Source organism: Heloderma suspectum, chromosome 10 (genome assembly GCF_057233095.1).
Source record: "Heloderma suspectum isolate Gila_16-S chromosome 10, 16-S_ref, whole genome shotgun sequence".
Classification (NCBI taxonomy): domain Eukaryota; kingdom Metazoa; phylum Chordata; class Lepidosauria; order Squamata; family Helodermatidae; genus Heloderma; species Heloderma suspectum.
Window position 1 is genome coordinate 11,697,989 of NC_139467.1, and position 21,889 is coordinate 11,719,877.

The 21,889-nt window shown below is 46.5% G+C and overlaps 1 protein-coding gene and 1 pseudogene across 8 annotated transcripts; one reads left to right on the plus strand and one right to left on the minus strand.

Moving 5' to 3' along the window:
- Window positions 1-680: 680 nt before the first annotated feature.
- On the minus strand, window positions 681-1,971 carry LOC146337695 (uncharacterized; annotated as a pseudogene).
- Window positions 1,972-3,917: 1,946 nt separating this feature from the next.
- On the plus strand, window positions 3,918-21,520 carry LOC146337696 (guanylate-binding protein 1-like). Of its 8 annotated transcripts, none has more exons than XM_084815129.1 (12): window positions 3,918-4,055; window positions 4,383-4,486; window positions 5,559-5,773; window positions 6,694-6,821; window positions 8,140-8,249; window positions 10,411-10,610; window positions 12,630-12,872; window positions 13,837-14,117; window positions 16,585-16,797; window positions 17,119-17,221; window positions 17,744-17,937; window positions 20,404-21,520. In XM_084815129.1, exons 3-12 carry the CDS (start codon window positions 5,578-5,580, stop codon window positions 20,455-20,457), a joined length of 1,722 nt encoding a protein of 573 aa, XP_084671255.1. In that variant the 5' UTR covers window positions 3,918-4,055; window positions 4,383-4,486; window positions 5,559-5,577; the 3' UTR covers window positions 20,458-21,520. The 8 variants fall into 8 exon arrangements, with proteins under 8 accessions (XP_084671255.1, XP_084671250.1, XP_084671251.1 ...); XM_084815124.1 differs by having other exon boundaries at window positions 20,439-21,520; XM_084815125.1 differs by having other exon boundaries at window positions 4,386-4,486; window positions 20,439-21,520.
- Window positions 21,521-21,889: the final 369 nt, after the last annotated feature.

The following is a 21,889-nucleotide window of genomic DNA, read 5'->3' on the forward strand; positions in this document are numbered from 1 at the left end:
CTATCAATCCCCCCTTAAAAGCCTTTCATCGAGCATTAAACACGTTAGTCAGCCATCTTGACTTTGTCATAAAGCAAAAGCATTTGTTTTGACAAGGCAGTTTCAATTAATCTTTGGGACAGACCCCTAGTGCAGGGGATGATGCAACAGCCAAACAGCACCAAAACTCCGACTACCACTACAAGCAAGATAAGGATAGAGACTGCCAAATGTTTCCATTTGCCAAACCATTTTTTCAGCCAGACAGTTAAGGGGTTGTTAACTCCTGAATTCTCAGCGACTTCTTCAGATAGGGTGGTGAGGCCTTGCAACGCCTTCGTTACCGTGCTGTCAGTGGCGGTGTTGTTGGGAATGAAGGTGCAGCGTCTCCCGCCTAACATAACGCAGACTCCTCCTTTTTCTGCTTCTTCTTCAGATAGGGTGGTGAGATACTTCAGATAGGGTGGTGAGATACTTCAGATACTTCTTCAGATAGGGTGGTGAGATACTTCAGATACTTCTTCAGATAGGGTGGTGAGATACTTCAGATACTTCTTCAGATAGGGTGGTGAGATACTTCAGATAGGGTGGTGAGATACTTCAGATACTTCTTCAGATAGGGTGGTGAGATACTTCAGATACTTCTTCAGATAGGGTGGTGAGATACTTCAGATACTTCTTCAGATAGGGTGGTGAGATACTTCAGATAGGGTGGTGAGATACTTCAGATAGGGTGGTGAGATACTTGAGATACTTCTTCAGATAGGGTGGTGAGGCCTTGCAACGCCTTCGTTACCGTGCTGTCAGTGGCGGTGTTGTTGGGAATGAAGGTGCAGCGTCTCCCGCCTAACATAACGCAGACTCCTCCTTTTTCTGCTAACATCATGTCAAGAACATGCCAATTTTCCCAGGCCATTTGGCTGGTGGCATCTAATTGTTCGGCCAGTCCCTTTATAGCATCTCAGGTATAGTTTATAAACCTTTGCTGATTATAATAGATGTAATTAATCCAATCTGCATTTCTGTTAATGGTCGCCCACCAAAACAGAGTAGATTCAAATCCCGCGGCTATTTGGTTTCACCCTGTAAACTCATCAGGGACTCCTCTTGGCACTCCTACTGAATCTATATATATTTGATTGTCAAAAGGGGTCACACTTCGCCTTCGGCAGGAACAGGCAGGCTGCTGGGGTGGGTGGAAAGCAATGGAAAAGGGGACCTCAAGCTGAACCAGCCTGCAGGTCCCAGACCAATTTGAGGGAAGGGTTTCAAAGAGCTCCAGGCCTCCGCAATATCACTAGAAGTCGGCTCGGGGAATGGGCAGCGAGTTATTATGGAATGTTGTGGTGTTGAGGCAGGTTGAGAGATTGCCCAGAGGGGTACTATCTTGCTCTAGGGACCAGTACGTGCATCCAGTGTGGTTCCATCCCTCCATGGAAGACACGGGGGTAGGACACGACCTTCTATTTTGTGTGTGGGGTAGAGTTTATTGAGGTCTTGGCAACTCTCGTCGCCCCACACATTGGGATGTTGAAACAGATGGATCATGCAAGTAAGGAGGGAAGGCTGGTCCCATCCGAAGGGAAAAGGTAATACCTTGGTGACGGATCTTCCGGCCGCGCATACAAAACAATCGGATTTGTTTAAGGACTTGGCTGTGTATTTTACCCACTCTAGCCATACATTATCAGTTTCTTTTGTCACTGGGATCCCTAAACGGGCTCTCCAGGGACGGTCTTTTATTTCTGGGATTTGCACTAAGGGTGGCTTAGGAGGGGCTTTTGTAGTTAATCTGGCCTGTTGTATGACTTGCTTGATGGTTTTATGGACCCGCAGCGGGCTCCACTGATCTAATCCCCACTGTCCTCCCTTGGTGAGGCAGACCTTGGTCCGTAGTGGTAACTGGCTTTTCTGGCTGCCAGTGTAGTAGGTGTAAGGTTTAATCAGTTGTACCTCAAAAACCCTTTTTCCTAGGCAGGTGATGGACTTCATGTATTTATAATATTCTGCCCCTAAAGAAGTTCTGAAAACTATTTGGCCATTTTCTTGACAACAAGATTGCCCTGCTCCCACTACTCCATTGGTAAGTAGTGCTAGGACCCACAGCTACTTCATTTTGGGCGAAAAAGTCCCTTCAGCCCCTCAAGAGCCTGATAGTCCCACGCCGTCTCTAAATCTTGCCCTGTGCCTCCCCGAGCGTCCGGGGTTGGAGAGGGCAGAGGGTTGTTGTTTGTGGACCCCGGATCTCCTTGGGGACAGGATGCAGAGGTCTGGTCTGGATACTTTTTTATCCTAGTATGATGAGTCCACCTATCCCACCCCAAAAGTTTTACCGCTGTGTGGCTAGTCAGGGCCACAGTATAGGGTCTGTCCCACCTGGCAGTCAGGGGCTCCTTTTTCCACTTTTTGACCAGTACTTGGTCTCCGGAGCAGAAAGGGTGGACGGTCTGGTCAAGCGGCAAAGACTGGAACTCCGCGGCGTGGCAGTGTAACTGAAACAAAACAGACTGCAAACCAGTAACATGGTCCCACAACATTTGCTTTCCCACTTCCCAAGTGGCTCCCTCGCATTGTCCCGGGGGCAGAACTTGGGGTGGCCGCCCAAACATGAGCTCAACTTAATCCCTTTGCAGGGTGTTTTCCAGATTTTAGTTAGGGCGAGGGGGAGGGCCTCAACCCATTTGAGGTGAGTTTCAGCACAGATCTTAACTAAAGTTTCCTTTAGGGTCCTATTCATCCTTTCGACTTGGCCAGAGCTTTGGGGCCACCAGGGCGTGTGAAGGTGCCACTGGATCTCCAGAGCCCGGGCGATTTTCTGAGTAACTTGGGAGACAAAGTGGCTCCCCATATCAGATTCAATGGACTCAGGGAGAGAAAACCGAGGTATTATTTCATTGAGTAGGGCCTTAGCCACAGCTTGGGCTTCGCAGGTACGGGTTGGGAAACATTCAACCCATCCAGTGAGCTGATCAACAAACACAAGCCACACCCAATTACAATAAATTACAAACAGATGCCATTTTTGAAAATAATAAAGAAACTTTATCCACACTTCACTATCTGCGAGACCTCCAATTAGCAAACCCAGTCAGAATAGTGCTGCCATGGCCCCACACCACTGCAGGGCCCCACACCTTTGGAACAAGCCACCATCGGAGGTCCGCCATGTTTCATCATTGCAGACTGTTAAGAAGGCCTTGAAAACATATTATTTTACCTTGGCCTTCTCTTGATATGACAGCTGTTGTTTCTGTTACTGCTGTTAACATTACTGCTGGTTTTGTTGTTGGCTTTTACTGTTGTTTTTATGTTTTTATCACTTTTAATAATTTATGTATTTTATGTATTTTATTGCTGTGGGCTTCTGCCTTGAAAGGCAGCCAAGAAATGTTTTAAATAAATAAATAGGATTATATGTGTTCACACTCATACACTCACACAGGTTCTGGCCAGGGGCAGCAACCATGCCCTCTGCCCCCTGAGTAGCGTCACTTCGATGGGGCTCGCTCGCTGCCTTCCTTACCAAAGCCTCATTTGCTGCTCAGCAGTTTCCCAGTTTGGGATGACTAAAGTGCTAAAATAGAAATTGGGAACGTTTCCACTTCCATGAAAAAGGAGGCGGTGGGCTCTCCCACACTGGAGGCACTCAGAATGAGGCTGGACAGCCACCTGTCAGGGATGCTTCGAGTTGGATTCCTGCGTTGAGCAGGGGGTTGGACTCACCGGTCTTATAGGCCCCTTCCAACCCTACTATTCGATGATTCTATGAAATGGAGCCCACCCAGTGTTGTCCGGAGGGTTTTTCTCTTGCTCACAGTCTTGGCTTTGGCAACACATTGGTGCTCAGAAATAGAAAATTGTCTACCAGCCTCGTGAAGAGCTGATTTCCCAGAACTGGCTGCCTTTCAAAGCAAAGCAGCCCTTGCAGTTTCACTTTTGATCCACAAATCTCTAGCCTGCCACCAGAATCTGATGGGAGAGCTGATCTCCCATCATCACCGTCCCCCTTTCAAGGAAGAAGGGGAGGAAAGGCAGCTTCAGCTCTTTGGCTTTCTCCGTCCACCTCACGCGGTTTGGTTCGGAGTATTTTGCAGTTCCTAACCATTTGCTCCCTGCTGCTCCTGCCGTGAGAACCACCCTGGGCTCTCTCTGGCAGTCTCTCGCCTCTCCTGCGCACGTCCAACCAGGCTGTGCCTCTTCCTGTTTGTCTATCAACCCGGCTGAGGCTGAGGCGCTATTCTCCACTGGAGCCACAGCCCTCTTACCGCCACCCCCCATTTTCTTTTCCTTTTAAAACCCGTACAGCTCTGAGGCCAGGCTTTGGGACTGAACTGCTTTGCTGTCTGCACAAAATCCGCCCAATCTGAAGTGTGCGTAACAGTTTTTCTTTTGTTATTATTTAGCAGAGAACGAATCACAACGAGGTGGCAAAGAAGTCCAGGGGGAAGCGGAGCCTTTGGAATGTTTTCCACATCGCCGAGAACATCTAAACTAAGAAGTGAAGAAGGTAACAAATTCCGTCACTCTTGCTGTTGCAATCGACTCCTACTGTACCTTTACCTGTGGTTAGGCTGTTGGGGATCCTCGGAAACCTCTGTGCACATGATTGTAAAGAAAGGGATTGAGAAATGGCACGAGTGTGAAAACTGGTTGAGTGTTAAAAGTGAGTGCAGAGCCACTCTGGAAGCAACAAGATCCGTCTCTGCTGCTGTGACAACCTTTGTGCTTAATACGAAGGTATTAGGGTGCATGAATCCTTTATTCACGGTCAGCTGAGTGCACACCTCAGAAATAAGCCCAAGTGACTTAATCCCAGGTACGTATGTGGGTTTGAAGCCTTAGTTACAGATTCCGGGGCTTGACCCAGGAATTTCCTGGTCTCAGGCTGGGGCCTGACTAAGCAAGCACCAAAGGCTATGTGTTCTCAGGTCTCAGAACTAAGGTTGCCATGTGAAGCCTCCAGATAGGCCAGGCCTGATGCAAGTTCTCAGAGCCCCGGCTTGTCTGCTTAACAGAGCCAGGGCCAGCTCCAGGTTTGACGGGGCCCTCAGCAAGGAGACCTCCAATAGGCCCGCTCCTGCATCAGTGCCTCCCCCGGGGGGCTTCTTTATGTATTATTTTCTGTATTTATACAGTTTTTATAACTGTCATTCTCCAGGCAGCTTGGATGGATTAAAACAGATAAAACTACAATAAAACAATACAATGCAGCTAATACAGTATCGCCATGGCAGGCATCAGTGCTGGGAGCCAGTGAGCCGCCATTTTAATTTCCCATAGTGCCTTGGAGTGACACTACATCAGGGGCATTGTGGGAAATTAAAAAGGTGGTCATTAACCTTATGGGTGGATCCTGATTTGAAAATAGAGAGGCAGTCTTTATGGTGGAGCTGTCGGCCTGATTGTGGAATTTATATTTCAGATCAGGACTGAATGAAGAATTTTTACCATTCTCAGTATTGTGCCTTAGATATCATTTATCATCTTCCCCCCACCCACCCACCCTGCTTCCTCTGTGCTTCTGTTCAGCCACTGTAATTCTGGCCTTAGTAATGAGCTCGGCTGTTTCCCTCCTGCAGATCTCCTGGCTTTTGCACGATGGCTTCGGAATATGCCTGCACGGCAGCTCCTACCTGCCTAATTGAGAACAGACCCAACGGGAAGCTTGTGGTGAATGAGGAGGCTGTGGAGGTGCTTGTGGGGATCCGCCAGCCGGTGGTGGTAGTGGCCATTGTGGGGCTGTACCGGACGGGCAAGTCCTACCTCATGAACAGGCTCGCCGGCAAGAGAAGAGGTGAAGGGCTGACTAAATGCTACCAAGGGATGGAGTCTAGTGGATTAGCACAGGGGCAACTGGGAACAAAGAGGTGGCGTCTGGTAGTGCTGGAGCTGTTGCGCTCATGTCCTGCTTGTGGGGCTCCCGTGGGCAGAATGCTGGACTTAATGGACCCTTGGTCTGATCCAGCGTGGTTCTTCTTATGTTCTTAACTGGGTGTCAGGACCCCTGGATTTTTCTGCCGCTCCTGGGAAGAAGAATGGAGGAAGAGGAGTGTGATAACAATAATAATATTTATATAGAACCATCAACATACATGATGCTTTATGGAGTATCTCACCAAAATTAGAGGTTTCTGCCCCAAGGGAGCTTGCAATGTAAATTTCAGTAGAGAGCAAAGGGTAGGTAAAAGTAACAAAGAGAGTCAACATGAGCAAGCAGAGTTACACAAGCTTGGCTTCTTTTCTGTAGACTTTGTTTCACTTGAGGGATAGGTGCTAGGGGTTGAAGCCAAAGTAGAGGGCTTACCCTTGCAGAGGTGGGCAACTTGTGTCCCTCCAGATGTTTTGGCCTACAAATCCCATGATCCCTCCCCATTGGCTATGCTGGCTAGGGATCATGGGAATTGTAGGCCAAAACATCTGGAGGGCCACAAGTGGGCCACCCCTGGCTTACAGCCCGACCCTAGGCATGTTTCCTTAGAAGTACGTTGGATCCAGACTTTGTGGGGCTTAGAGTAGATACACTGAAATCAATGGGACTTAAATCAGTTATGCCTTCCTTGCCCCATTCACTTCAATGTGTCTGTCCTCATTAAGTCTGGATCCACCCCCCTGAGTCAGTAGGATGTACTCCCAAGGAACCGAGCACAGGACTGCAAGTTTCCACCGTGGCCCTCGTGTTTTCTAGAACTGAACGTTTATGCGTTCCTCCCTCAGGTTTCCGTCTGGGTGCCACGGTGCAGGGGCTCACTAAGGGCATCTGGGTGTGGTGCCTCCCTCACCCCTGCAGGCCGGACTGCACACTGGTGTTGCTGGACACGGAGGGATTGGGGGATGTGCAGAAGGTGAGCTGAGGAAGATGGCAGCAGGATGAGGGGAGAGACCAGCACCTGCAAACAATGCCTTGGGGCAAGATATGCCCATCTGGTGCCTACAGTGGTGGATGATTTGTGTGGGCTGTGCAACATCTGTATGGGTACTTCCAGATGAGGCTTTTATGGCACCATTGCCCTGCCTGATTCACAGCATTTTATGGGGTTTCCAGACAATGTTGACTTACTTTTGTAATGCCCCTGTTTTTTCCCATTGCTTCTTCCATTTTTTCTTTCCAAAGAAAATACGCTAAATAAAAAAAGATGGAATAGCTGTGCAGTGCCTTCTGGCTAGGACTCTTCCATCTGGAAGCACCCTGCGTCATATATTTTGGAATGTTTCTATAATCTGGTCGTAGGAACAGAACAAGATTCTAGCCCTCATGTCTGCAGAGGAAAACCTAAAAACTAAATCTAGTACTAGAAAAAGAGCTGGAAGCTCCCTGGGTGCAGTGGGCCACATTTTCCTCCTGCCAGGATTGTGCCAGTTGTGTGAAAGATTAATCATCACAAGCATGGATGGTAATTCTAAATTCAGCCACCAAGGCTTTATATGTTTTCTATTGAAATGATCAAAAATTCTCTGCTAAGAGAAAAATTGAATCTGGTATGCTTTATGGCACAATATTTTATCTTGGTTTGCTCATTTTGCATATCTTATCCTATTTATGCTGAATAAGATATGGAAAATCACATATGTTATTCAGGAAAATCTCAAGGTGCTAGACAGGGCACTGAAGCTATACCCACTGCCAATCCCGCTTCAAAGTTTTAGGGCAGGGGTAGGGGCCCTTTGGTCCTCCAGATGATCATGCTGATTGGGGCTGATAGGAGTTAGAGTTCAATGGCATTTGAACGGCCACAGGTTCTCCACCCTGCTTTAGGGACTAGAAACTTGCTTTATATTTTAAACAAGAGCTGAGATTCTCAGGATGCCCAGTTCCTGTGCCCAAGTTCTGGTGCAAGCCACTTTGGAGGCCTTGTGAGAGATTGAGTGGCAAGACATAAACATCAAAATAAAATACGTTTTGTGCTTGTCAGGTGCTTGCCCACAGTTGTAGAATGTGCACACTCTAGCAGCCGCAAGCCTTCCAGATACAGGCTCAGCCATCTCAGTTCAAACAACACTGTCAGCTTGGTTTAACAGAGAGAAAACAATGGAACACCAGCTCCAAAGCAGCTGGCTGTGCCATGCAGATTCCAGAGAAAGGATCGGCAGCAGAGAATGGTGTGGGGATCTGGGGTAACGGAGCCTTGGGAAGTGAGGCCCTAAAATGCCTTTCTGTTTCAGGGGAACACGGAGAATGATTCGTGGATCTTTGCACTGGCCATTCTGCTCAGCAGCACTCTGGTGTATAACAGCACGGGCACTATCGACCAGGCGGCCTTGGAGAAGCTGCAGTATCCTTCGGAGGCATCAGAAACTCCAACCGGGCCTGCATGGTGGGGCTGGGCAGCTCTAGGTGGCTGCCTAGGGTGGCACTTTATGCAGCACAGAGCTTTAGACGGAACAGCAAGTGGAACAAGCTTTCCCTTTCCTAACCTGCCTTGGAACACACGGCGCTGAGGAGCTGTAAAGGGCAGTGGCAAAACAGAGGGCTTGTGACTGGCAGGAAAGACAGGCAAGAGGTACTGGGCGAGGAGCTCATTGGGGCAGTGAGGTGTGAGGAGTGTGGAAGGAGTGAAGTGGATAACGTCCCAATTAATCCAATCATTTTGCTCATGTCTGACAGGTCCTTACTCCTGACTGCTAACTTGTGGCTTGTGTGAGAAATGTGGTCTGTCTTGGCTGAAGGGTCGGGCTGTGCAGGGACCCCCTGATCTGACTCGGAAGCTGCTTCGTGGCTTCGGAGGTGGGCCCGATTCAGCTTGGGCTGATTCAGGGGACCCCCGACCCAACTCGGCCCTGAACCCAAAGTGGAATTCAGCCATCCAAATCCCTCTTCAACCCCCCCAGGCCCCCCTCGCAACCCCCAGCTCCGTACTTGGGCCACTGCCTCCATCTCCACCACCCCTTCCACTGTCGCCTCCATCGCCGTCGCCAGCTCCGGAGCCCTGGAGGTACGCTGGCTCTTGTTGCAGGGAGTCACCATTGTAAAAATGGTGACGCCTGTCAGAAAGAGCCAACATTCCTCCAGGGCTCAGGAGCTGGCGGCAGCGGGCAGCCATAGCAGTGGCGATGGTGGCGGCGGTGGCAAGGGAGGCGGCAGCAGCGGCGACTCCTGTGAGTTGCTTCAGGTAAGGAACTGGAGGCGCCAGCACGGCCGGGCTGGGTTGCTGAAGGTCTGAATGGCCTGGGTGCTTCGGAGAGCCCCTGTCCCACTCTGGGTCACTTCGTGCCCCCTCCACATCACCTTGGAAGGGGTCCGAGGCGGCCCGCTTCGACTCAGGGTTTGGGCCTCAGGCTGAAGTGGTACACAGCCCTACGGTAGGGTAACCTGAGTCATATATACAACACAGTTGCTTTATAAATAGCTGCCCATGTTCTTAGATTATTTTTTAAAATATTTCTTAACAAAAAAGCAGATATATTTAAAACAGTTATAGAAAGAAACTGTTACTATGGTACTTGACAAAGTTTAAAACAGGAAAAGAAAACAGACCAAACATAGTGCCTGCATTACAGCTTTCTGCTAGCAGAGGTTACCCCCAGCAGCCAGGACAAACATACCCATAGTAAAAAGCTTTCTTTTATACCTTTATACCTTAAATCAAAACTATCTTGTTTTAAGCTTGCTGATTGGGTATAAGAGGGTGGTCTAGCCTCCCCAAAGACCCCTCCTCAACTTAGGGCAACAGTGACTTGCTTTCATTGTTTCTGACACATTTTCTTTACTGCATAATTCTACATAAATTCCCCCAGCTTTCACAATATGTTCTCTACATGTACTCTATGGTTAGATCTGTGTGGAGTATGAACTCTATGGGACAAGAACTATTCTCTTCACACAGAGCTTTTATCCTGCTATTGAGATAGCTCTCTCAGGGAAGTTTGCGGGTCCTTTAGATGATGTCGTGAACCTCCAGGGCACATCCAGAGGTATTTCCTGGTTATTCCGTCTCAAAAAGATCTGGAAATAATGAGCTATTTAAGTCGGGATGTTGCGGTATTAAAACAGCCACTACATGGTGCTATTTCAACTGAGTTCTGTGGAACCTTAAAAGCTTCCTCTCTCAGCAGTCATGTGGTCACCGCTGTAAACGCAGAAAGGCTCTACAGTGGGTGGACTGCGGGCTTTTTGTTTAATGTAAAGGCAGCCCAAGGGGTAACTTCTGCTCAGAAAGCAGCTTTTTTAGCTAGGCCTCTTTGATGTGTCTGATATGACCATTATCTTAAAAAAACCTTTTTGCATTGTCAGCCCCCTTCAAATGGATAGGTGTAGTAGACTGTTGGTCACCCAGGGATATGTCCAGGGCGCATGCTCAGAGGTCATCTTGTTGCTGCCAGAGCCAGCCCACAGGTACAGATACAAAACAGTCCTGGCAAACACATGATTTTGGAGACGTTCAGCTTCCAAGGCCCGACAACAGCATTGAAGTTCCTTTCCTGAGCAAGCCCCAGGTATGTTACTCAGCTGACAAAGAAGATTAGAGCAAAAGCTTCCTCTGGGCATCACCAAGAGGAAGAGAATTCTGCGGAATTTGTCCGTTTCTTCCCAGCCTTCATCTGGACCGTGCGGGATTTCACGCTGCAACTGGAGATAGATGGACGTCCTGTCAGTGAGGACGGGTACCTGGAGAATGCCTTAACGTTGCAGAGAGGTAACTGCAATATAAAATGCAACACCTATGATGGGGAAGGCAATTGTCCTACCGGCCTACATCAGAACAGATCCTTCTCTTTCCCCCTAGCTCCACATCCTTCCTACAGTTCAATGTAGAAGTTGATCCAAGTTTCCTACCCTGCAGGGATATTTTGGTCTGTTTTAAATGGTGCCCTGGGCACTGCAGCTCCCTACTGGCAGAGTATTGCGACACTGTCCATTCAAAGAAAAGATTAGAGAAGCTAAACTGAGCAGCTGAGCAAGTAATGGGAGGCATAATGGGCGCATACACCCCATCGCACATCCAATGAAGGCCTAACTAGATGTGACACAGGAAGTCAATGAATAGGATCTCCTGTAGTGTTTCTTTTTAATGTGAATAGCAGCTCTGGTGGAGGCATTTGGGTAGTGGGTTGGGCATGTGGGTTGTTTAACTCATTTTCCCTGTGCTGTTTTACTAATCAAATTCTGCTTCCTCCAAGCTGCTATCTGCCCCATGGAGCAAAACACACAGGTGTCATGCATGCCTCAAAGTGCATCGGTAGCTGTAAAAAGATCGCCACCTTGGTATTTTTTTTATTGATGATAAGTTTTTTTATATCACTCTTCAATGATATTCCCAGGGCAATTTGCATAAAAGAATATAACCATGAAAATGTAAATACAAATATCAGCAAAACACCACGTAGTCATAGAAGCAGCCTGCATAGAAGTCTGTAGGATTAAAATTGCACCTAAAAAGCTTGGAAAAATAAAACTGTCTTTGCCTGGCACCGAAAGCACCATCAGGCCTGCGCCAGGTGAACTCCTCTAGGCAGAGCATTCCACAACTGGACCTTTACTTCACCTCAGAGGGCAGCTGCACCAAGAGTTTTCAACTTCATTGAAAATTGTAATGTAGGGATAGCTACTAGCTTAGGCTGGCATGCCAGGTATGACCCTGCCTGGACAAAGACAGCCTTGCTTCCATTATCCATGCCCTGGTAACCTCCCGCTTTGACGGCTGCAATGCGTTGTACATGCGGCTCCCTTTCATAGAATCATAGAATAGTAGGGTTGGAAGGGGCCTACAAGGCCATCGAGTCCAACTATCGAGTCCAAATGGCCTGGAAACTTCAGGTAGTTCAGGCGTAAGACTGCTAACTGGGATTGGGCTTCACCATCTCCAGTGGCTCCTGGTTTGTTTCTGGGCCCAGTTAAAGATGCTGGTTTTGACCTTTAAGGCCCTCCAGAGCTTGGGACCAGGATACGTGAAAGACCGCCTCTCTCCTGGGCCCTGAGATCTTCTGAGGCAATGCTCCCAGCAAGTAAGGTGCCGCGGGGAGCTATGGAAGAGAGGGCCTTTTCAGTGGTGGCACACCACCCATGGAATGCCCTCTGTAGAGAGGCTCACCTGGCACCTACTGTGGTGTAATTTCAGTGCCAGGCAGACACTTTTTATTTCCCCGACACTTTAAATGTGCAGACTTTCCGCTGCTTTTACTCTCTGGGGCATGTGGTTTTGTGCTATGTTATACTTTTTGTCTTGTTTTTATTGTTGAATTTTAAATGGCTTTATTTCACGTTGTAAACCAGCCTGAAAACTCTGTTGTAGGGCAGGCTATAACTAATGTAAGGAGACAGGTGTTTCTTCAAGTACACCCAAGGGGTCACTTGGACTGGTTTTGCCTGGGACTGGTTCTGCCTGGGAGCCACATCCTCTTTCTGGCCCGGAAGCCCAGCCCACTAATCTCAGATGTATGGGCGTGAGCTGCGAGGATTCCTTGGAGAGGAAAATGTATTCTGTGCATGCTCAAAGGCACTCTTCTTAATCACTTCTTCCAGGGCTGAGGCACAGAGGGATATGTGAACGCAGCTTTTAGTAACACCTAGGTGCTTGGATGCTAGCCAGAATGGAGACTTCAACTTTCACATAGACTAAATATTAGTGCTCATCTGGGGAGCCTTCTCTCTGGAACATGGCAATATGGCGATACCCACAAAGTACCACACCCACCTGTCTCTTCTTCTTCTCTAGGCGACACGGAGCAAATCAAGACGTGCAACCTGCCCCGGTTATGTATCCGCAAGTTCTTTCCTTCACGGAAATGTTTCACGTTCGACCGTCCAGCTAGCAGGAGGAAATTGTCTCAGTTGGAAGAGCTGGAAGATGATGATTTGGAGGAGGATTTCTTGGAACCAGTGGCCCGTTTCTGTCAATACATCTGGGAGACATCCCGACCCAAGACAGTCCCAGGAGGCCACGCTGTGACGGGAACAAGTGAGGAAAGTTCCTGTAAAGTTGTAGATTAGGGGCAGGGAGCCTTTTTGGCTGGAGCCATTCAGAACAGTCTATTGACCAAACTGTGGAATCTCTTACAGCTCTTCATGTGCTCAAATTGCCCTTCAATCCACTTTGATGCTCATCAGTTACCTCTGTTGCTGGACCCAGTACTACTTTTTATGTGGCATGATGACAGAATTGCAGAACACACTCAGTGATACGTTGTTATGGGTTTGGCAGGTTTGGCTAAACTGTTGCCTCTAACCTGGTGCAGCACCTGTAAAGCAAACCTGTAAAGCAGATGTGGCAGACATTACAGTCTAGCACCTGTAATGAGCTAGATTGTAACGTCTAGTACATTGCAGTCATAGCACTGGGCATTCTGCACCAAGAACACGTCAATTCTATGCCCAGAATAAATTATGCAAGTTATTTTGTTACCTTTTGCAGTGTTCTGATTTCAAGTTAACAAAGAACTTCAAGTTTAGGGGAAGGTTTGGCAAGAACTTGAACTGCAGGGAGCAAGAATGAAGGTGCAGTACCGAGGGATAGTTAATTGTGGGGAGGAGGGCAATAGCACAGAGAATAGTAGTAATTTTGAGGGAGGGTGGGGTAGATTTTTACCCAGATGCCCCTCTGGTTTTTACAATGTTTCCCAATGCTTCCTACATATTTACAAGCTCTTCTTTGCAGCCATGAGGACTGGAACCTTGCTTCTGAAAACAAAAACATGGGTTCTCTGCATGCCATGTTATGTGTAAGACATCTGATAGTTTTCTTGTATGAAAAATCTGCAGATATACAGAATACATGGCCGTGACTAACTTACTAATGTGGACAACCATTTAAATGGTGTTTTAGGTATAGAAAATTCTTTATCTGTTTAAAGAGATTAATTCAGGTGCTCCTACCAGTTCTACAGCTTGTGATTCTGCGACTTCCCTGGTCCTTTTCTTTTCAGTGCTTGCGAACCTGATGCAGACCTACGTCGATGCTATCAACAGTGGACACGTGCCCTGCTTGGAGAACGCTGTGCTGGCCCTGGCCAAGATTGAGAATTCCGCTGCCGTGGGCAAGGCCGTTTCCTGCTATGAAGAGGGGATGGGGCAGCGGCTGACGATGCCCACGGGCACTGTTGAAGAGCTGCTGCGGGTGCACACAGAGTGCGAGAGGGAGGCCATTGGTGTGTTCATGGACCGGGCCTTTGGGAGCAACATTGAAAACTTTCAAGAGGAGCTTGTGGTATGTTTCCTCTTGTGTCTCATAACTCCCTATGCCAGTGTGAAAGGAAGCCACAGAGGGGGTTTTTTCCCCGACCTTCCTGCCCTGCATCTCAGTCTATTTGCCTGACTCCTAACGTGAGCCCCTACATGTCAAAATATGAAGTAAAATCGACCATAAGTCCTACTTAGAGTAGACCTATTGATATAAATAGGACTTATTTAATCATGACTAACTTAAGTCCCATTCATGTCAATGGGTCTACTCTTAAGTATGACTTACATTGGATTTTACCCATACAAAAACCAGCTACTGTGCTGGATATTCCACAGGCCTCTAGAGTGACCTTATTATTATTTATAAATACATTTATTAGTAATGATGATGAGAATAATAATAAACGATATTAAAAGCCACTTATAGAAAGAACCCCAGTATTTTCAAGAGAGCAGATATGGACCCAGCGGTGACCTCAGTAGGCAGAGGGGAGACCCACAAGGTGCAGTATTGAATTTAAAAGTAAAGTTGAATTTGCTTAGAGGAAATCAGAGTTTATAATGGCATTTAAAAGTAAATAGAAGGAAACTTCTGAAAATGGCAAAAAACACATACATAAAAAGTAACAAAATACCAGTTTTCTTTGCCAAAGTTCTGTTTAATGTCCCTAAACAAAGAGGCTGAAGTTCGAATCACCCCCCCCCCCCCCCCCGGTCAGTAGCCACAGATGTAGACAAAACAAACTCGAGTGGTGGGTTAGGAACAGACTTTACTGGAGATATAACAAACTTACATCTCAAGGGAAGCCGGCTGAGGTGAGCCCCATGGTCAGTATGGTCAGTATAGCCACAGTGTGATGTGGCTGCAAAAAAAGCAAATGCTATTTTGGGCTGCATTAATAGAAGCATAGCTTCCAAATCCCGGGAAGTACTAGTTCCCCTCTACTCAGCACTGGTTAGGCCTCATCTGGAGTACTGTGTCCAGTTCTGAGCACCACACTTTAAGAAGGATGCAGACAAACTGGAGAGGGTTCAGAGGAGGGCAACAAAGATGATCAGGGGGCTGGAAACAAAGCCCTATGAGGAGAGACTGAAAGAACTGGGCATGTTTAGCCTTGAGAAGAGAAGACTGAGGGGAGATATGATAGCGCTCTTCAAGGACTTGAAAGGTTGTCACAGAGAAGAAGGCCAGGATCTCTTCTTGATCATCCCAGAGTGCAGGACACGGAATAATGGGCTCAATTTACAGGAAGCCAGATTCCGGCTGAACATCAGGAGAAACTTCCTGATTGTAAGAGCAATACGACAATGGAACCAATTACCCAGGGAGGCGGGGGGCTCTCCCACACTGGAGGCCTTCAAGACGAGGCTGGACAGCCATCTGTCAGGGATGCTCTGACTTGGATTCCTGCATTGAGCAGGGGGTTGGACTCGATGGCCTTGTAGGCCCCTTCCAACCCTACTATTCTATGATTCTATGATTCTATCACTTGCTGACCACAGAAAGAAGAAAAAGAGAGTTAGAGACAGGAGACAAGGAAAAGGCAGAACCCAGAGATCCCCTCCCACCTCACTCAGGTACATGTTGACTCTTCAAGCCCAGGTTACGTGACTCATGGCCCTAGTCCCCCCAACAGAGGCAAGGTGAAGTGGGCAGTCCAACCAAGTGGTTAGCTCAGTTCAACTGGAAGCAGAATCTCCCAGACAAAGAAAGTCTCTTATTGTAATACCTGTGGATCAGCTTTCAGTTCAAGAAAAAGACAAGAAGAGAAGAAGAGAAAGTTAGCCACTGAAGGAAAGAAAACTGAATAAGTAGCCAATCCTTAAGGGCAGATAAATGAGTTACCAAAGCAAATACAAATGCAAGTATTGCCCTCATCTAGTTTACTTACATGACCTAAGCTACACTTTGAGCTTCCTGTGCAAGACAAGAAATTGAACATATACACATATCCTAGCAAACAGATGGCTAAGAATGGGAGGGGTTGGGGGGCATTAAAGTTTTGAACTTTAAAAGAGATGGACAAAAGATAGACAAATTGTCAAATTTGTCAACTTAATTGTCAAATTAAGTTGACAAAACATTTAGATATTCAGCCAATTTAAGTAATTTTGGTCACAACCAGTTCCCATGGTTTTTGGGGGGTGGGGTGGTGCCTTGACTAGTCAATTTCAAATGGATTGAAATTTGTCCTGTAGATTTGATGTGGTTTTAGCACGGCTTCCCACTGCATATCAAAAACAAAGATAGCCGCTCTGGTCCATGAGTAAAAAGTGGAATGCGGGGGGTGGGGAGTGGGGAATCTAAACTCCACAGTTAGGATTTTGCACAATCCTTTTTGGTATTTGGGTTTGTCCCAATCAAGGTATTGCCTAACTGTGGATTTTGGGTCCCCCCCCCCCCTAATTGTATGCTATACTAGGGTGGAAAAGCTTTTGAATGTTGTTAACACACTGTATTTATGGTGCTTTCTTTCATTTTGTTCTGGTAGCATAAAGTGAATCAAAAAAAGGAGGAGTTCTGCAAGAGGAATGAGCAGATGTCCTTCGACCGCTGCTTTGCTGTGCTTATGGATCTTGTTCAGGAGCTGGAAGATGGGATCCAAATGGGAATCTACTCTGTGCCAGGTGGCTACAAGCATTTTCTGGAGGAACTGCATGAAATAGAAGAGAAATACCGTATGGTGCCCGGCAAAGGGATTCAGGTAGGGCAGTACCCAACAGTTTATCAGCCAGCATAGCTGCAATTCTATGCACACGTCCTTGGGAGTAAGGTCCACTGAACTCAGTGGGACTTAAATTTGAATAAACACCCCTAAGATTGCACTGCTAACCTAGTTTAAGAGGCATTCCCTCTGCGAGAGGGGTTAGGGATTTACGAACGTCAATTTCTCAGCACCTCACCAAACTACAGTGAATATACAGAATATATTTATGTACCTCCATTATGTCTTTCATTCCAACATGAAATCGCATTTGGTTTTCCCTTCTTTAATTCATAACATTTGCTCCCAATTCATTATCAGGCCGACAAGGCTCTTGAAAAGTTCCTGAAATCCAAGGAGACAGTGGCAAAATCTATCCTTCAGATGGACAAGACCCTGACCGACAAAGAGAAAGAAATTGAAGGTGCAGACCTGGTCAAGCAGACCTTATACGTTATAAATTACACATACTGCAAATTGAGTGCCACCAAAAGGCTGGACAAATAGAAAAGGTTTTAATTGCTGCCAAAAGAGAACCATATCATCAGCCTGATGAATATACCCTGGGGTGGATGTTCTAAGGTCTGGATTATTTATTTATTTAAAATATTTCTTGGCCACATTTCAGGGCAGAACCCCTCCCAGGGCAGCTTACAATGATAAAACATATAACCATTAAGGTATTAAAAGTGATGAAAAAATAAACACAATAAAAACAGCAATAAAAACCGAGGGTAAAACCAGCAACGACAGTACTATGTGCATGGTATCCCCCTCCCCGCACAGCTAACCCCCAAATATAGGAGCATTCAGAGCAAGGCCTGAACAGAAGGTTGTAAGACAAGGGACAAGTTCACATGGGAGCCACTGGTCCTTCAGTTCTGCACTCTGTGCACATTCCTGACTACTAGCAATTGTTCTTGTCTCTTTCTCCTCTGCAACCCAGCCCAGCGTGCTCAGGCTCAAGCAGCCGAACTTCAGCAGAAGCTGTTGAAGCAGGAGCAGGCAAGGCTGAAACAAATGCTGGACAACCAGAAACAAAGCCATGATGAGCAGGTTTTGCTGCTGATGGAGAAGATGGAGAAGGAGAAAAAGATGATGCGAGAGGAAACTGAAAGGATGATGCAGCATAAGCTTAAGGTATTGGCTGCCTTTATATTAAAGAACCCCCACCCCACCCGTGCAGTCCTCCCATGGTGGAGCCTTTCCATGTTTACAGTGGGCTCCCAGATGGCGACCACGTGATTGCTGAGAGGGGAAGCTTTCAAATTTCAGGGTTCCATAGAACACAGTGAAACAGTACCATCTAGTGGCTGTTTTAATCACATAACATTCTGACTTTTAAAAGATAGTTTGTTAGTTCCGGATCTTTTTGAGATGGAATAACCAGGAAATACCTCTGGATGTGCCCTGGAGGTTAACGACATCATGAAAAGGACCCGCAAACTTCCGTGAGCGAGCAATCTCAATAGCAGGATAAAAGCTTCATGTGAAGGAGCCCGTTGAGAGCTCAGCCAGGTGCACACACAGTCTGATCTTCTACCACATGTAATCTCTAGGCCCTCTTGTTAAGATGGTGCTACGTAGTTGAGGACCCCCATCCCTGAGCCGAATCTAGCCTGCAGACAAGGCACCATTTGTTCTACCATTCACCGGAACCTTTCTCAATGATTTCCCACAAGTCATGCGTTTCCTAAAATGTCATTGCCCTCTCAGCCCTGGCCACAAAACTTGACAAACATGAGATCTAGAAAGATTCTTTTTAAAAGAGCTGAAGTTGAGATTTCAGTAAATTGTCCACCAGTTGTCTTGTTTGTTTTGAACATTGATATCCTACACTTCCCACTGTCAACAGTGGTCAGGGTGGCTAACATCAATTTAAAAACAAAATAACATTCCATGAAACGATCACCAACAATAAAAGCTGAGATGTAAGGGGGTGGAAGGAAGACACAGCTCAGTGGTAGAGCCCCTGCTTTGCACACAGATGGTCCCAGGTTCATTTCCCAGCATCTCCAACTAGGGCTGGAAAAATTCCTGCCTGAAACCCTGGAGAGCCGCTGCCAGTCAGCAGCAACAATACTGGGCTAGATGGACCCAGGATCTGACTCTGTATAAGGCAGCTTCTGATGTTCCTATGTAGAGCGCTACAACAGAGAAAACCAACTTTAAAAAGTGACATGACCAGCCATTACAATCAAGGAAGCAAGCTAAAAGCCTCTGTAAGCAGGAAAAAGTGTTAACTGAGCATGCTTCCGGATGGCAGGGTCCTAGCGCTAGCAATCAGAAGGCATTGTGCAGATATTCCATAGTAAGAAAAAAGATGTTGGAAAACGCAGGGGGGTTACAAGTGGAAGATGATGTCGCCTGGACCCCCCGTAAAGTCCCATGAATGAGGCAGGGTGATGGCACAATAAAAACCTCATCTGGAAGCACCCTAAGTGGCAGAAAGCAGAGGGAGAGTGGCCAGTTGGCCTCTCGAGGAAGGGAGTTCCATTGTTTGGGAGCTTTTCTACATGAGGCATTTATTGTGCATTCGTGATTCTTTACTCAAGGTTGTTTATGAGTTCTTTATACGAAGTTATGGTCCTCCAGTTTCACTTCTATTTTTAAGAGCACCTTCCTGGGTTGTTTTAGAGGGGAGAAATGGGGTATTATTTCTGAAAGCGAAAGAAAAGGTAGTTTCCCACTTGTGTATTTGTGCTATTCTGCTGTAGCTCAGTGCCACCTGGAGGTTATGTAGTGGAAAAGGAGGAAAAAGAGAAGCTCTTTATGTAGGGCTCGAATCTTAATTTTGCAACAAAACTGAAAGTAGATACAGCAGTTAACAGCCTTGTGTAGAAAAGCTCTAGAAGAGGCCACAAAGAAGGTGCTCCCAACCAACCTTGCCATAGTCAGAATGGAGAGATGAGCTTCCCCATCAGATCGTAGGGAGGGGGAAAGATTGTATGGCAAGAGACAGCCCTTTAGGTAACCAGGTCCAGCCACTGAGGACTTTAAAGGAGATCGCCAGCACCTTGGTTTGTGGCTACCTGGGAATGAATTGGTAATCAGAGCAGCTGCCGTAAAATGGGTACATCTTCCCATTGACAGTGTTCTGGAGCTACTGAACTCTCTGGAGACTTTTTAAGAGCAGCCCCATATTAGTGTGCCATTACAGCTAGGCCCATGTTAGACCTTGTAGTAGTACTTGGCATTTCGGTTGCACTTTCCTAAGGGCTCCGTGTATTTTATCTACACTGTCTTGGTCCTTCAGCCAGCCCATTGTGGTGGCCCAGTATCTTATGCCTACATTATCAGTGAAGGCGGTTGAGGCTGAGAGATGGTGACTTGCCTAAGGCCACCCAGCAAGATCAGGGTGGAGCTGAATTTTGAACCACAGGCTTCCCGCTTCCTGCCTCAGAACCAGAAAAAAACCCCAGCACAACAGTTTGAGCTAGGAGAAGGCCTGTTTCCCTCTCACTCATCACCATACTGAAACATGCGCATTCTGTGTCTACCCAACACAGCAGCCAGGCTACGTGAGCATTCTGGTCCAAGCCTGGCCTGATTCCATCCTGTGTCTCTTTTTGTTGTCTCTCCCCCCGCCCCCATCTGTTGCCTTAGATCAATAGTCTCTGTGCGCTCCTTACCTTTTCCAGGAACAAGAGCAACTGCTGAAAGAAGGATTTCAGCAGAAGGCCAGAGAGATGGAAAGCGAAATCCAACATCTCAAGGAAGAAAAGGACAACTCCATCACAGCACTTCTGATATCTGCATTAGGAACAGTGCTCCCATCTTTGCTATCTTTGGGACAACAGGCTTTGAGCAACAGTATGATTTCCAGTCTTGCAAATCATTCCAGTGATGCAAACGAACCAGAACTTCCCAGGGCCGCAAATGAACCAAATCTTCCCAGGGCTGCAAATGAACCAAATCTTCCCAGGGCTGCAAATGAACCAAATCTTTCCAAAGCTGCAAACAAACCAACTTTTCCAGGGCTGCAAACAAACCAAATCTTTCCAGAGCAGCCAAATCTTTCCAGGGCTGCAAAGCCACCAAAGGGTTCAAAGAAATAGTTCCAACAGGGAAGGAGAGGGTCTGTTGCTGAATTCTATTTGAATGTATTCTCAAGTGCCTTCAAAGAAATCAGGGCAAATGAGAGTAGAATCTAGGTCTCTTTACTTAGAAGCAGATAAGGGTTGTATTTTAATGAGAAATCACAGGGAGGTCTTCCCCTGCAGCGTGCTCCTGTCTTTTTCCTGGCTCTGCAGTTTCCATGTAGACATATATTCGGTCAGCCACCCCTGTTGTCCTCTGTGGTTTAGGTGGCTGCTTGCTGTTTTGTTTTAATTGCCATGTGTGCATTTATCTGTTTCTATATTCATCTTTATACATTAAGGAATTATTTGATGATATAAGACCAGAGTTGAATAAAGAGGATGGAGTTAGACATGGACCTGATATCATGTGTGAGGAAGTAGAATATGCTATAAGGAATATAAAGGAAAAAAAGTCTGTCAGCCCTGATGGGATACCAATTGAACTACTCAAGTTAACTGAAGGGGATGAAATGTAACTCTTGGTACATTTATATAATACTATCTATCAAATTGGTATCTTACCAAGAGAATGGCTTAAATCAATGTTTGTAGTATTTCCAAAAAAGACAACACTAATGAATGCTTCGAATACAGAACAATCAGCCTTATGTGCTATGCATTAAAAATATTTCTTAAAATTATTCACAGTCAAATGTATAAGAAATTAGAACTGTATATAAGTGAAATGCAGTTTGGATTTAGAAGCGGGATGGGAACAAGAGAAGCATTATTTGGAGTTAACATCTTAATTCAAAGATGTCTTGATCTCATTTGATAAAGTTCATCATGAGCAATTGATTGACATACTGAGAAAAACCAGTATCAATAGGAAATTTGGATTATAGAAAATCTGTATTGGAATCAAACAGCCTCAGTTCGTATAGATGGAAAGTTATCTGAAGACATTCAAATCCAAAGAGGAGTAAGACAAGGTTGTGTCCTATCACCTATGCTGTTTAATTTATATTCTGAACTATATTTAATGAAGCACTTGCTGAACAAATGGCTGG